This window comes from Tachyglossus aculeatus, chromosome 10 (assembly GCF_015852505.1).
Source record: "Tachyglossus aculeatus isolate mTacAcu1 chromosome 10, mTacAcu1.pri, whole genome shotgun sequence".
NCBI classification, from domain to species: domain Eukaryota; kingdom Metazoa; phylum Chordata; class Mammalia; order Monotremata; family Tachyglossidae; genus Tachyglossus; species Tachyglossus aculeatus.
Window position 1 is genome coordinate 52,205,434 of NC_052075.1, and position 12,477 is coordinate 52,217,910.

At 51.7% G+C, this 12,477-nt stretch overlaps 1 protein-coding gene across 1 annotated transcript in view; it reads left to right on the forward strand.

The window, feature by feature from the left end:
• LOC119932902 overlaps positions 1-9,172 on the forward strand; it is a 65,981-nt gene extending 56,809 nt beyond the window's left edge. The window contains exons 16-19 of the mRNA XM_038752028.1: positions 187-373; positions 4,942-5,033; positions 6,741-6,825; positions 8,135-9,172. Coding sequence (XP_038607956.1) covers positions 187-373; positions 4,942-5,033; positions 6,741-6,825; positions 8,135-8,874 — 1,104 coding nt within the window. The 3' untranslated portion in view covers positions 8,875-9,172. The remainder of the gene's footprint in view (positions 1-186; positions 374-4,941; positions 5,034-6,740; positions 6,826-8,134) is intronic.
• Positions 9,173-12,477: the final 3,305 nt, after the last annotated feature.

The window sequence follows — 12,477 nt, forward strand, 5'->3', positions numbered from 1 at the left end:
TTTAAAAGTGAAGTGACTCACCCAGGGTCACTCAGCAGACAGGTAGCGGAGGCAGGATTAGAACCCAGGTCTTTCTGACCCCCGGGCCCATGCCGTACCCCCCGGACCCCCCTCTGATTCCCCATCCCGCCCGCTCCTGCCCCGTCCCCATCCCCAGCGGGGACTGAGACGGGGTTTTCCCCCCAGGTCACGGTCCAGGTGCACGGACAGGACGTTCTCTCCGAAGCGACAGAGGCCCTGAGCTTCCGGATGGAGTCCCACCCGAAAGGAGGGTCCCGGCAGGAGGGGCCGCGCATCCCGCATCCCGGACCGGAGCAGCCGCCGAGAGCCGGCCTCAAAGAGGAGCCCGTCCTTCTCCAGAATCGGGATGGCGGTGAGCGGCCGGGAGTCCCCCGGGGACAGGCGGGCCGTTGGCTGGCACGGCGGGGCAGGAGAGGAAGAGATGTCGGGTGGAACGGCTCTTTTAATGGTATTTAATAATCAACAGTAATAACTGGGGTATTTGTTAAGCGCTTACTGTGTGCCAATCAATCAATCAATCATATTTATTGAGCGCTTACTATGTGCAGAGCACTGTACTAAGCGCTTGGGAAGTACAAACTGGCAACACATAGAGACAGTCCCTACCCAACAGTGGGCTCACAGTCTAAAAGGGGGAGGCGGAGAACAAAAGCAAACATACCAACAAAATAAAATAAATAGGATAGATATGTACAAGCAAAATAAATAAATAGAGTAATAAATATGTACAACCATATATACATATATACAGGTGCTGTGGGGAAGGGAAGGAGGTAAGATGGGGGGATGGAGAGGGGGACGAGGGGGAGAGGAAGGAAGGGGCTCAGTCTGGGAAGGCCTCCTGGAGGAGGTGAGGTCTCAGCAGAGGAGGTGAGCTCTCAGCAGTGCCAGGCACTCTACTAAGCGCTGGGGTGGGTACGGGTAAATAGGTCCCCGTGTGGGGCTCACAATCTCAATCCCCATTTTGCAGGTGGGGGCACCGAGGCCCGGAGAAGCGACGTGACGGGCCCAAGGTCACACAGCAGACAAGTGCGGCATGACTCAGTGGAAAGAGCCCGGGCTTTGGAGTCAGAGGTCATGGGTTCCAATCCCGACCCCGCCACACGTCTGCTGTGTGACCTTGGGCAAGGCACTTCACTTCTCTGAGCCTCTGTTACCTCATCTGTAAAATGGGGATTAAGACTGTGAGCCCCACGTGGGACAACCTGATCACTTTGTGTGTCCCCCCCAGCGCTTAGAACAGTGCTTTGCACATAGTAAGCGCTTAACAAATGCCAACTTTAAGTGGCAGAGCCGGGACTGTGCGACTTGGGGCAAGTCACTTCACTTCTCTGCGCCTTAGTTCCCTCATCTGTAAAATGGGGTTTAAGACTGTGACCCCCCGTGGGACAACCTGATCACCTTGTAACCTCCCCAGTGCTTAGAACAGTGCTTTGCACCTAGTAAGCGCTTAACAAATGCCAACTTTAAGTGGCAGAGCCGGGACTGTGCGACTTCGGGCAACTCACTTCGCTTCTCTGCCTCAGTTCCCTCATCTGTAAAATGGGGTTTAAGACTGTGAGCCCCCCGTGGGACAACCTGATCACCTTGTAACCTCCCCAGCGCTTAGGATGGTGCTTTGCACATAGTAAGCGCTTAATAAATGTTATTAAAAATAAAATCCCAGGCACGGGCTCTATCCTTCAAGTGCTTAGTGGGCGCCGGCACTGAACTGAGCGCTGAGGTAGATCAGTCCCTGTCCCTCGCGGGGCTCATTTATTCATTCAATCATATTTACCAAGCGCTTACCCTGTGCAGAGCACTGTACTAAGTGCTTGGGAGATCACAGTACAACAATAAACAGACCCATTCCCTGCCCACAGCGAGCTCATAGTCTTCATCCCCATTTTACAGGTGAGGTAACTGAGGGCCAGAGAAATGAAGTGACTTGCCCAAAGTCCACAGCCGACACGTGGCTGAGCCGGGATTAAAAATCGGGTCCTTCTGCCTCCCGGGCTCTATCCACCAGGCCACACGTGGTAATCGTTAAGCGCTTACTATGTGCCAGACGCTGCGCTAAGCCCTGGGGTGGATACAGGCAAATCAGGTCAAACACAGTTTCACCATCATCATCATCAATCGTATTTATTGAGCGCTTACTGTGTGCAGAGCACTGTACTAAGCGCTTAGGAAGTACAAATTGGCAACATATAGAGACAGTCCCTACCCAACAGTGGGCTCGCAGTCTAAAAGGGGGAGACAAAACCAAACATACTACAAAATAAAATAGAATAGATATGTACAAGTAAAATAAATAATAATAATAATAATGAATATTGTTTCACGGAAGAAACATAACAAAAATGCTGCCGTCGAATCCACGTAGAGGAGTCGCACCTGGTTTCTAATCCCGCTCCCCCTCTTGTCTGCCGTGTGACCGTGGGCCAGTCACTTCACTTCCCTGGGCCTCAGTTCCTCATCTGGAAAATGGGGATTATGTTGCCAACTTGTACTTCCCAAGCGCTTAGTACAGTGCTCTGCACACAGTAAACGCTCAATAAATGTGATTGATTGATGAAGACTCTGTGGGACGTGGACTGTGTCCAACCTGATTAGCCTCTATAATAATGATGGCATTTGTTAAGCGCTTACTCTGTGCAAAGCACTGTCCTAAGCGCCGGGGGGGATACAAGTTGATCAGGTTGTCCCATGGGGGGCTCACAGTCTTAATCTTGTCCCCCTCTCCATCCCCCTCATCTTACCTCCTTCCCTTCCCCACTGCACCTGTATATATGTATATATGTTTGTACATATTTATTACTCTATTTATTTATTTATTTATTTTACTTGTACATATCTATTCTATTTTATTTTGTTAGTATGTTTGGTTTTGTTCTCTGTCTCCCCCTTTTAGTCTGTGAGCCCACTGTTGGGTAGGGACTGTCTCTATATGTTGCCAACTTGGACTTCCCAAGCGCTTAGTGCAGTGCTCTGCACACAGTAAGTGCTCAATAAATACGATTGATTGATTGATTGATTGATTAATCCCCATTTTACAGATGAGGGAACTGAGGCTCAGAGAAGTTAAGTGACTTGCCCAGGATCACACAGCGGACACGTGGGGGAGCCGGGATTAGAACCCCTGACCTCTGACTCCCAAGCCCGGGCTCTTTCCACCGAGCCACACTGCTTCTCTGTCTACTTTCATCATCATCATCATCATCATCAATCGTATTTATTGAGCGCTTACTGTGTGCAGAGCACTGTACTAAGCGCTTGGGAAGTACAAGTTGGTAACATAGAGAGACAGTCCCTACCCAGCAGTGGGCTCACAGTCTAAAAGTACTTTGGCACTTAGTTCAGTGCCCAGCACATAGTAAGCGCTCAAGAAATACTATGTAAAAGAAAAAAATAAGTCCCTAGGGTGGGCTCTTATTAAGAAAATATTTGAGGTCAAAAATTTGCCCATTTGCCAGGCTGTGTGCCCTGGGCTGAGAAGGTACAGCGGTGTTGTGTCATTGGGGTCAGTGTAAGAAGGAAAATGTGAGATTCCCGGAGCCTGGCCTCTCCTCACTAGAGCGGTCGGAGTCTGGGGTCCCCCGAGGGGTTGAGCCCCACTGGTTCACCCCATTCAATCAATCAATCAATCAATCGTATTTATTGAGCACTTACTGTGTGCAGAGCACTGTACTAAGCGCTTGGGAAGTCCAAGTTGGCAACATATAGAGCCGGTCCCTACCCAACAGTGGGCTCACAGTCTAGAAGGGGGAGCCAGAGAACAAAACCAAACATATTAACAGAATAAAATAAATAGAATAGATATGTACAAGTAAAATAAATAGAGTAATCATCATCATCATCATCAATTGTATTTATTGAGCGCTTACTGTGTGCAGAGCACTGGACTAAGTGCTTGGGAAGTCCAAGTTGGCAACATATAGAGACAGTCCCTACCCAACAGTGGGCTCACAGTCTAAAAGGGGGAGACGGAGAGCAAAACCAAACATACTAACAAAATAAAATAAATAGAATAGATATGTACAAGTAAAATAAATAAATAAATAGAGTAATGAATATGTACAAACATATATACAAATATACAGGTGCTGTGGGGAAGGGAAGGAGGTAAGATGGGGGGGATGGAGAGGGGGACGAGGGGGAGAGGAAGGAAGGCGCTCAGTGTGGGAAGGCCTCCTGGAGGAGGTGAGCTCTCAGCAGGGCCTTGAAGGGAGGAAGAGAGCGAGCTTGGCGGATGGGCAGAGGGATTGGGGGCATTCCAGGCCCGGGGGATGACGTGGGCCGGGGGTCGATGGCGGGACAGGCAAGAACGAGGTACGGGGAGGAGATTAGCGGCGGAGGAGCGGAGGGTGCGGGCTGGGCTGGAGAAGGAGAGAAGGGAGGGGAGGTAGGAGGGGGCGAGGGGATGGATGGACAGCCTTGAAGCCCAGGGTGAGGAGTTTCTGCCTGATGCGCAGATTGATCGGTAGCCACTGGAGATTTTTGAGGAGGGGAGTAATATGCCCAGAGCGTTTCTGGACAAAGATAATCCGGGCAGCAGCATGAAGTATGGATTGAAGTGGGGAGAGACATGAGGATGGGAGATCAGAGAGAAGGCTGATGCAGTAATAAATCTGTACAAACATATATACAGGTGCTGTGGGGAAGGGAAGGAGGTAAAACGGGAGGGGTGGAGAGGGGGTAGAGGGGGAGAGGAAGGAGGGGGATGAGTGTGGGAAGGCCTCCTGGAGGAGGTGAGCTCTCAGTAGGGCCTTGAAGGGAGGAAGAGAGCTTGCTTGGCGGATGTTGGGAGGGAGGGCATTCAAGCGGGGAGAGGACTGGCAGGGCATCTAGGAACGGGTCCTCGGGGTCCAGAGAGTGGCCAACGAGGGACACAACTGCAAGGTCCAACTGGCCCCTGGTTCCACGCCTCTCCTCCCTCAGTCCTGCCCGCCCCCCGACTTCCGGCCCACGTTCCGCCGGGGAACACCGGAGACGAGACGATGCCTGCCACGCTGCTCCCGGTCGGGTCCCTGGTGAGCTTGTTTTTTTAGTGTGTGTGGTAATTGTAAATGCTTACTATGTGCCAGGCACTGTACTAAGCGCTTCTGACTCCTGGGCTCTGTGCAGTAAGCCACGCTACTTCCCCGTCCCCTCAGCTCTCCCCTCGTCTTCTCCCTTCTATCCCCCAGAGGCCCCATCTTCTGTGGGGGACCCTGTCTAGAACACTTCCTGTCACCCCCTCCCTCACCCATAATAATAATAATGATAGCATTTATTAAGCACTTACTACGTGCAAAGCACTGTTCTAAGCGCTGGGGAGGTTACAAGGTGATCAGGTTGTCCCACGGCGGGCTCACAGTCTTCACCCCCATTTTACAGATGAGGGAACTGGGGCAAAGAGGAGTTAAGTGACTTGCCCAAAGTCACACAGCTGGTAACCTCCCTCACCCGTAATAATAATAATGATAGCATTTATTAAGCGCTTACTATGTGCCAAGCACTGTTCTAAGCCCTGGGGAGGTTACAGGGTGATCAGGTTGTCCCACGGGGGGCTCACAGTCTTCATCCCCATTTTACAGATGAGGTAACTGGGGCAAAGAGAAGTTAAGTGACTTGCCCAAAGTCACACAGCTGGTAACCTCCCTCACCCATAATAATAAAAATGATAGCATTTATTAAGCGCTTACTATGTGCAAAGCACTGTTCTAAGCGCTGGGGAGGTTACAAGGTGATCAGGTTGTCCCACGGGGGGCTCACAGTCTTCATCCCCATTTTACAGATGAGGTAACTGGGGCCCAGAGAAGTGAAGTGACTTGCCCAAAGTCACACAGCTGGCAATTGGCGGAGCCAGGATTTGAACCCATGACCTCTGACTCCAAAGCCTGGGCTCTTTCCACTGAGCCACAGTGCTCCCCCTGGTAATCACCCTACTAGAGAGTGGGGCCACAAGGGATTCATTCATTCATTCAATCATATTTATTGAGCGCTTACTGTGTGCAGAGCACTGTACTAAGCGCTGGGGAAGTACAATTTGGCAACATGTAGAGACGGTCCCTACCCAACAGTGGGCTCACAGTCTAGAAGGGGGAGACAGAGAACAAAACAAAACATATTAACAGAATAAAATAGATAGAATAAATATGTACAAGTAAAATTAATAAATGATTTGGGAGAATGAAATGGAAAGACACTAAAAGATGTCAGCAGGAAAACTTGAGGGACTATTGATCCAAGGAGTCAGAAGGCCTGAGTCACATTCCTGATTGTACAACTGACTTTAGTCCAGTGCTTTGCACACAGTAAGCGCTCAATAAATACGGTTGATTGATTGATTGACTTGCAATATGGAAAGGTTGTAATTCCACTTTGTCTTAATTCATTAGTCATAAAATTGTGATACTACCACCTCTCTTATACCTCCTCCTCCATGAGTAAAATGCCCTTTTAGAGCCCGAGGAAAAATATATTCTCTAAGTTCAAGGAATTGTAGCTTTTGACAGTGCAGCAGCTAATCAGGTTGGACACAGTCTTTTAGACTGTGAGCCCACTGTTGGGTAGGGACCGTCTCTATATGCTGCCAACTTGGACTTCCCAAGCGCTTAGTACAGTGCTCTGCACACAGTGAGCGCTCAATAAATACGATTGATGATGATATCAAAATTCAAATAGTTTTGCCTCATACAGTATATCACCTAAAGACACGCGGTAATAGACGCCTTCTCCGTCGTCTCATTCCCCAGGAGGAAGGTCGGCGTCCGGATCGCACCCGGAAGGAGGTCTACAGGGACGTCCCGTGGGAGGGCTACGGAAACCTGGCCTCGGTGGGTAAGTACGGGGTCGGCTCTGGTTCCGAGGACGAGGCGGGACGGGGGTCCCCCTCGGCCACCGACGTGGGGGGTGGTCTTCCCAGTGAGAAGCAGTGTGGCCTAATGGCTAGAGCCCATCCTGGGAGTCGGGAGGACCTGGTTCGAACCCCGCCTCCATCACTTGTCTGCTGTGTGACACCGGTAAAGTCACTTCACTTCTCTGGGCCTCATCTGTAAAATGGGGATTGAGACTGTGAGCCCTGCATGGAACAGGGTCTGTACCCGGCCCGATTTGCTGGTATTCCCCGCCTCCACCCCTCAGCGCTTAGTACATCGCTTGACACACAGTAAGTGCTCAACAAATACCACAGTTATTCATTTATTATTCCCAGCCTCCTCCTCCCCGTCTCCACCACTAGACTTTCCACCGTTAAAGGAACTCCTGCCGATCTTAGAGTTGGAAAACGTTTATTTTGCTCGAGGCCCCTGGGCTCTTTAAATTTAAGGGGGTCCTCCCTGATAGGGCGGTAACGATGGAAATAGGACCCATGGCTCAGCGGAAAGAGCACGGTCATGGGTTCAAATCCCCGCTCCGCCAATTGTCAGCTGTGTGACTTTGGGCAAGTCAATCAATCAATCAATGGTATTTATTGAGCGCTTACTGTGTGCAGAGCACTGTACTAAGCGCTTGGGAAGTCCAAGTTGGAAACATATAGAGACAGTCCCTACCCAACAGTGGGCTCACAGTCTAAAAGGGGGAGACAGAGAACAAAACCAGACATACTAACAAAATAAAATAAATAGAATAGATATGTACAAGTAAAATAGATAAATGATTTGCAGTAACGATGGAAATAGGATCCATGGCTCAGCGGAAAGAGCACGGTCATGGGTTCAAATCCCCGCTCCGCCGATTGTCAGCTGTGTGACTTCGGGCAAGTCACTTCTCGGTGCCTCAGTTCCCTCACCTGTAAAATGGGGATTAAGACCGTGAGCCCCCCGTGGGACAACTTGATCACCTTGTAACCTCCCCAGCGCTTAGGACGGTGCTCTGCACATAGTAAGCGCTTAATAAATGCCATCATCATCATCATCAATCGTATTTATTGAGCGCTTACTGTGTGCAGAACACTGTACTAAGCGCTTGGGAAGTACAAATTGGCAACATATAGAGACAGTCCCTACCCAACAGTGGGCTCCCAGTCTAAAAATCGTCATTATTGTTGTTACTCTTTCTTCACTTTGAGAAAGCGAGGAGGCTCTGGGCCCCATCTCCCGCCTCCGCTCCCCCGGCCTCCCCGCCCACCGCAGCGTCTTTTCCCTTGCAGGGTCGGGGCGGGCGTCCCGCGGAGAGAACCGTCCAGGGGACGAACCCGAGGCCCGGGAGCGAGAAACCTCGTCCCCACCCCGCCAGCCGGGCGGAGCCTCCGGGAGAGGCGACAAACCGGGAAGCGCCGGCGGGAGGCCAGGTGACTGCCGGGAAAATCCTCCCCGGGGAGCGAGGGGGAGCGGCCCGCCGCGGAGCGGGAGCCAGAGGGGCCCCCCGGCCGGCCGCCCGGAGACCCCGCGGAAGAAGGGGAAGCCCCCGGAGCAGGACGGCCACGCCGTCCGCCTCCCCGAGAGAGCCGCGCGGGCCGCCCCCCACGTGTGCCCCAGCTGCGGGAAGGGCTTCCGCTGGAGCTCCCACCTGTACATCCACCAGATCACCCACACAGGCGAGAAGCCGTTCACGTGCCCGAGCTGCGGCCGGGGCTTCAGCCGCTGCTCCAGCCTCCAGCGGCACCAGCACGTACACACCGGGGAGAAGCCTTACGAGTGCCCCAGCTGCGGGAAGAGCTTCAGCCGCAACTCCAACCTCGACCGGCACCAGAGAATCCACACGGGCGAGAAACCCTACCGCTGCCCGAGCTGCGGGAAGGGCTTCGGGGACAGCGCCAATCTCTTCAGGCACCAGCGGGTCCACTCGGGAGAGAAACCCTACCGCTGCCCCACGTGCGGGAAGGGCTTCACTAAGAGTTCGCTCCAGAGGATTCACACGGGGAAGAAGTCCTGCGGCCGGCCCCTGTGACCCCCGCCCGGCCTGTCCCACCTTTCCTCGCCCTGACTTATCCGCCTCACTCCTTCGGGACCGGGGACCGGGTGGAGGGAAAACGGCGACCCGAGAGCCTGTCTCGCCGACTGAGCTCCGCCGATTCCCGCTCACCCAAACTGGGACAGGGATGTTTCTCGAGCGTGAGGCTCCACTGACTTCCGAAGTCCCCGCCGAGCCGTTTCTGCGGGGGCCGGGAGGAAGAGGACGGACGTGACCCTTCTCTGCCGAAGGACGGATGAACGGAAGAACGGATGAATAAACATCCGTTGGGTGACCTGGCTTCTTCCCCTTGTACTTCATCCCCAGCCTGTCGGCCATCTGAACGAACTGTGAGCAGAAGGCTCTACTAAGGCCCGGGGGGCACGGCAAGGGAAAGAGCAGCAGTGTGGCCTAGTGGAAAGAGCGTGGACCTGGAAAGATGAGGACCCGGGTTCTAATCCTGACTCTGCCCCTTGCCTGCTGTGGGACCTTGGGCAAGTGGCTTCATCGCCCTGTGCCTCAGTTCCCTCATCTGTAAGGTGGGGATTTAATCCCCGTTCTCCCCCTCCTGCTTCGACCGTGAGCCCCGGGTGGGACCTGGTAATCTTGTGTCTACCCCAGCATTTAGTGCAGTGCTTGGCACAGAGTAAGCGCTTAACAAATACCGCAACTATTATCAATAGTAATGACAGTAGTAGATGATGGTAACAGAAGGCCTGGCCCTTGTGCTTAAAGAACGTCCAACCCTAAAGCTTCACCTTCATCTAAATACGATTGATTGATTGATTGATCTACTCAAGGAAGATGGTGTGTTGAGGGTTGGGGCCTAGGTCGTCATTTTGAAAATCAACAATAAGACACTGAAAATGCAGGAATCCGAAACTGCCTGGAGTCCCTGCGGAACGAGTGGGGCTGTCAGGAAAGCCCCACTTCCTCCCTCAAACCTTCCCCGATTAACTCCCTTCTCAAATAGAACAGTGCTTTGCACATAGTAAGCGCTTAACAAATGCCATTATTATTATTATTCAATGGACCCATCACTCACCTCTCATATCAGTCAATCAATCGTATTTAGTGAGCACTTACAGCGTGCAGAGCACTGCACTGAGTGCTTAGGAGACTACGAGAGTTGGTGGACACACTCCCGGCCCACAGCGAGCTTACACGTCTAGAGGAGGAGACAGATGTTAATGGCAATAAGTAAATTCCAGATGTGGACGTAAGTGTTGAGGGGCTGGGGAAGGGATAGAAAAAGGGAGTCAATCCAAGCGCAGGGGCGATGCAGATGGGAGAGGGGGATGAGGAAATGAGGCCTTCAATCAGGGAAGGCCTGTTGGAGGAGATGTACCTTCAGTAAAGCTTTAAAGGGGGGGAAGAGACAGCGTCTGTTGGATGTGAAGAGGGAGGGAATTCCGGGCCGGAGGCAGGACGTGGGCGGCGAGGTAGACAATAAATAGCTAAACCCATCCTCAGCACTCCTGGATATAATAACTGCGACATTTGTTAAGCGCTTACTATGGACTAAGCACTACGCTGAGAGCTGGAAGAGAGTCAGGATAATCAGTCTGGACGTAGTCCCTGTCCCACATAGGGGAATCACAGTCTAAGGGGAAGGAAGAATTAGGTACTGAATCCCCACTTTACAGGTGAGGAAACGGAGGCCCAGAGAAGTTAAGTAAGCGACTTAAGGTCACCCAGCAGACCAGTGGCAGAGCTGTAACCGGAGTCCAGGTCCTCTGACTCTCAGCCCTGTGTTCTTACCGTGGGGCCACACTGCTTCCTGTGTATATTTTGTACCTTCAATTACTTTGATGACCAAATATTTTCATATCTGCTTTCCCCATTAAGAGGGGAAAACTCCTTGCAGGCAGGGAGTATGTCGCTTCCTTGTTTTTTTACTTCCCAAGTGCTTAGCACAGTGCATTGCTCCAAGTGGATGCTCAGTGCACGCTATTGCTGCCCCCACTACTTTTTCCTTTTGAGCCTACAAAACCTGGGCTGGGAAGGGAAAGAGATTTTTCTTAGACCTTTCTCCTATCCTCTCTAATAATATGAATAATAATTGTTGTATTTGTTAAGTGCTTACTATGTGCCAGGCGCCGCGCTAAGCGCTGGGGTGGATACAAGTAAATCATATCGGACAATCCCTGTCCCACATGGGGCTCGCAGTCTTCATCCCCATTTTACAGCTGAGATAACTGAGGCCAAGTTTCAATTCCCTTGGTCTTCTGCGGTGCAGCCCAGCTCACTCTACCCAGTTGACTGATTCATTCCTTCAATCATATTTATTGAGCGCTTATTGGGTGCAGAGCACTGTACTAAGCGCTTGGGAAGTACAAGTTGGCAACATATAGAGACGGTCCCTACCCAACAGTGAGCTCACAGTCTAGGTGTCTGTTAAACGCTTAGTCTTAATCCCCATTTTACAGATGAGGTAACCGAGGCCCAGAGAAGTGAAGTGACTTGCCCAGAGTCACACAGCTGACAATTGGCGGAGCCGGGGTTTGAACCCATGACCTCTGACTCCAAAGCCCGGGCTCTTTTCCACTGAGCCACGCTGCTTCTCTGTTAAACGCTTACTATATGCCAGACACTGTACTAAGCACTGGGGTGGATACAAGATAATTAGGTTTTGTTCGGTTTTTTTGATGGCGTTTGTTAAGCGCTTACTATGTGCAGAGAACTGTTCTAAGCGCTGGGGGGGATACATGGTGATCAAATTGTCCCACGTGGGGCTCACAGTCTTAATCCCCATTTTACAGATGAGGGAACTGAGGCTCGGAGAAGTTAAGTGACTTGCCCAAGGTCACCCAGCAGACATGTGGCAGAGGCGGGATTCGAACCCATGACCTCTGACTCCAAAGCCCGTGCTCTTTCCACTGAGCCACGCTGCTTCTCAGTCCATGTCCCACATGGGGCTCACGGTATTAATCTCTGTTTTACAGGTGGGACAACACTGTGACCCAGAGAAGCGAAGTGACTTGACCAAGGTCACACAGCAGACAAGCGGTGGAGCGGGGATTAGAACCCAGGTCCTCGTGACTCCTAGGCCTGTGCTGTAGCCACCGGGCCATGCTGCTACTCTTCATTTCAATGAAGTGATGCTTCAAGAGAAGCAGCGTGGCTCAGTGGAAAGAGCCCGGGCTTTGGAGTCAGAGGGCATGGGTTCAAATCCTGGCTCCGCCAACTGTCAGCTGTGTGACTTTGGGCAAGCCACTTCACTTCTCTGTGCCTCACTTACCTCGTCTGTAAAATGGGGATTAAAACTGCGGGCCCGCCGTGGGACAACCTGATCACCTTGTAACCTCCCCAGCGCTTAGCACATAGTAAGCGCTTAACAAACACCATCATCATCATCATTCTGGGGGAGTCATGTGACTTCATCAGTCAATAAATGTTATCTTCATACTGGATGCCGTAGATTGTAAGCTACTTGAGAGCAGGAGTCATGTCTACTAATTCTACTGTGCTCTCAAGCATTTTAACCGTCTTTGAACGCGTCTGCCGACTCTGTTTTGTACTCCCCCAAGCAGTGCTCTGCACACAGTAGACGCTCAATAAATACAACCGATCGATTGATTGTACAACCGATTGATCGAT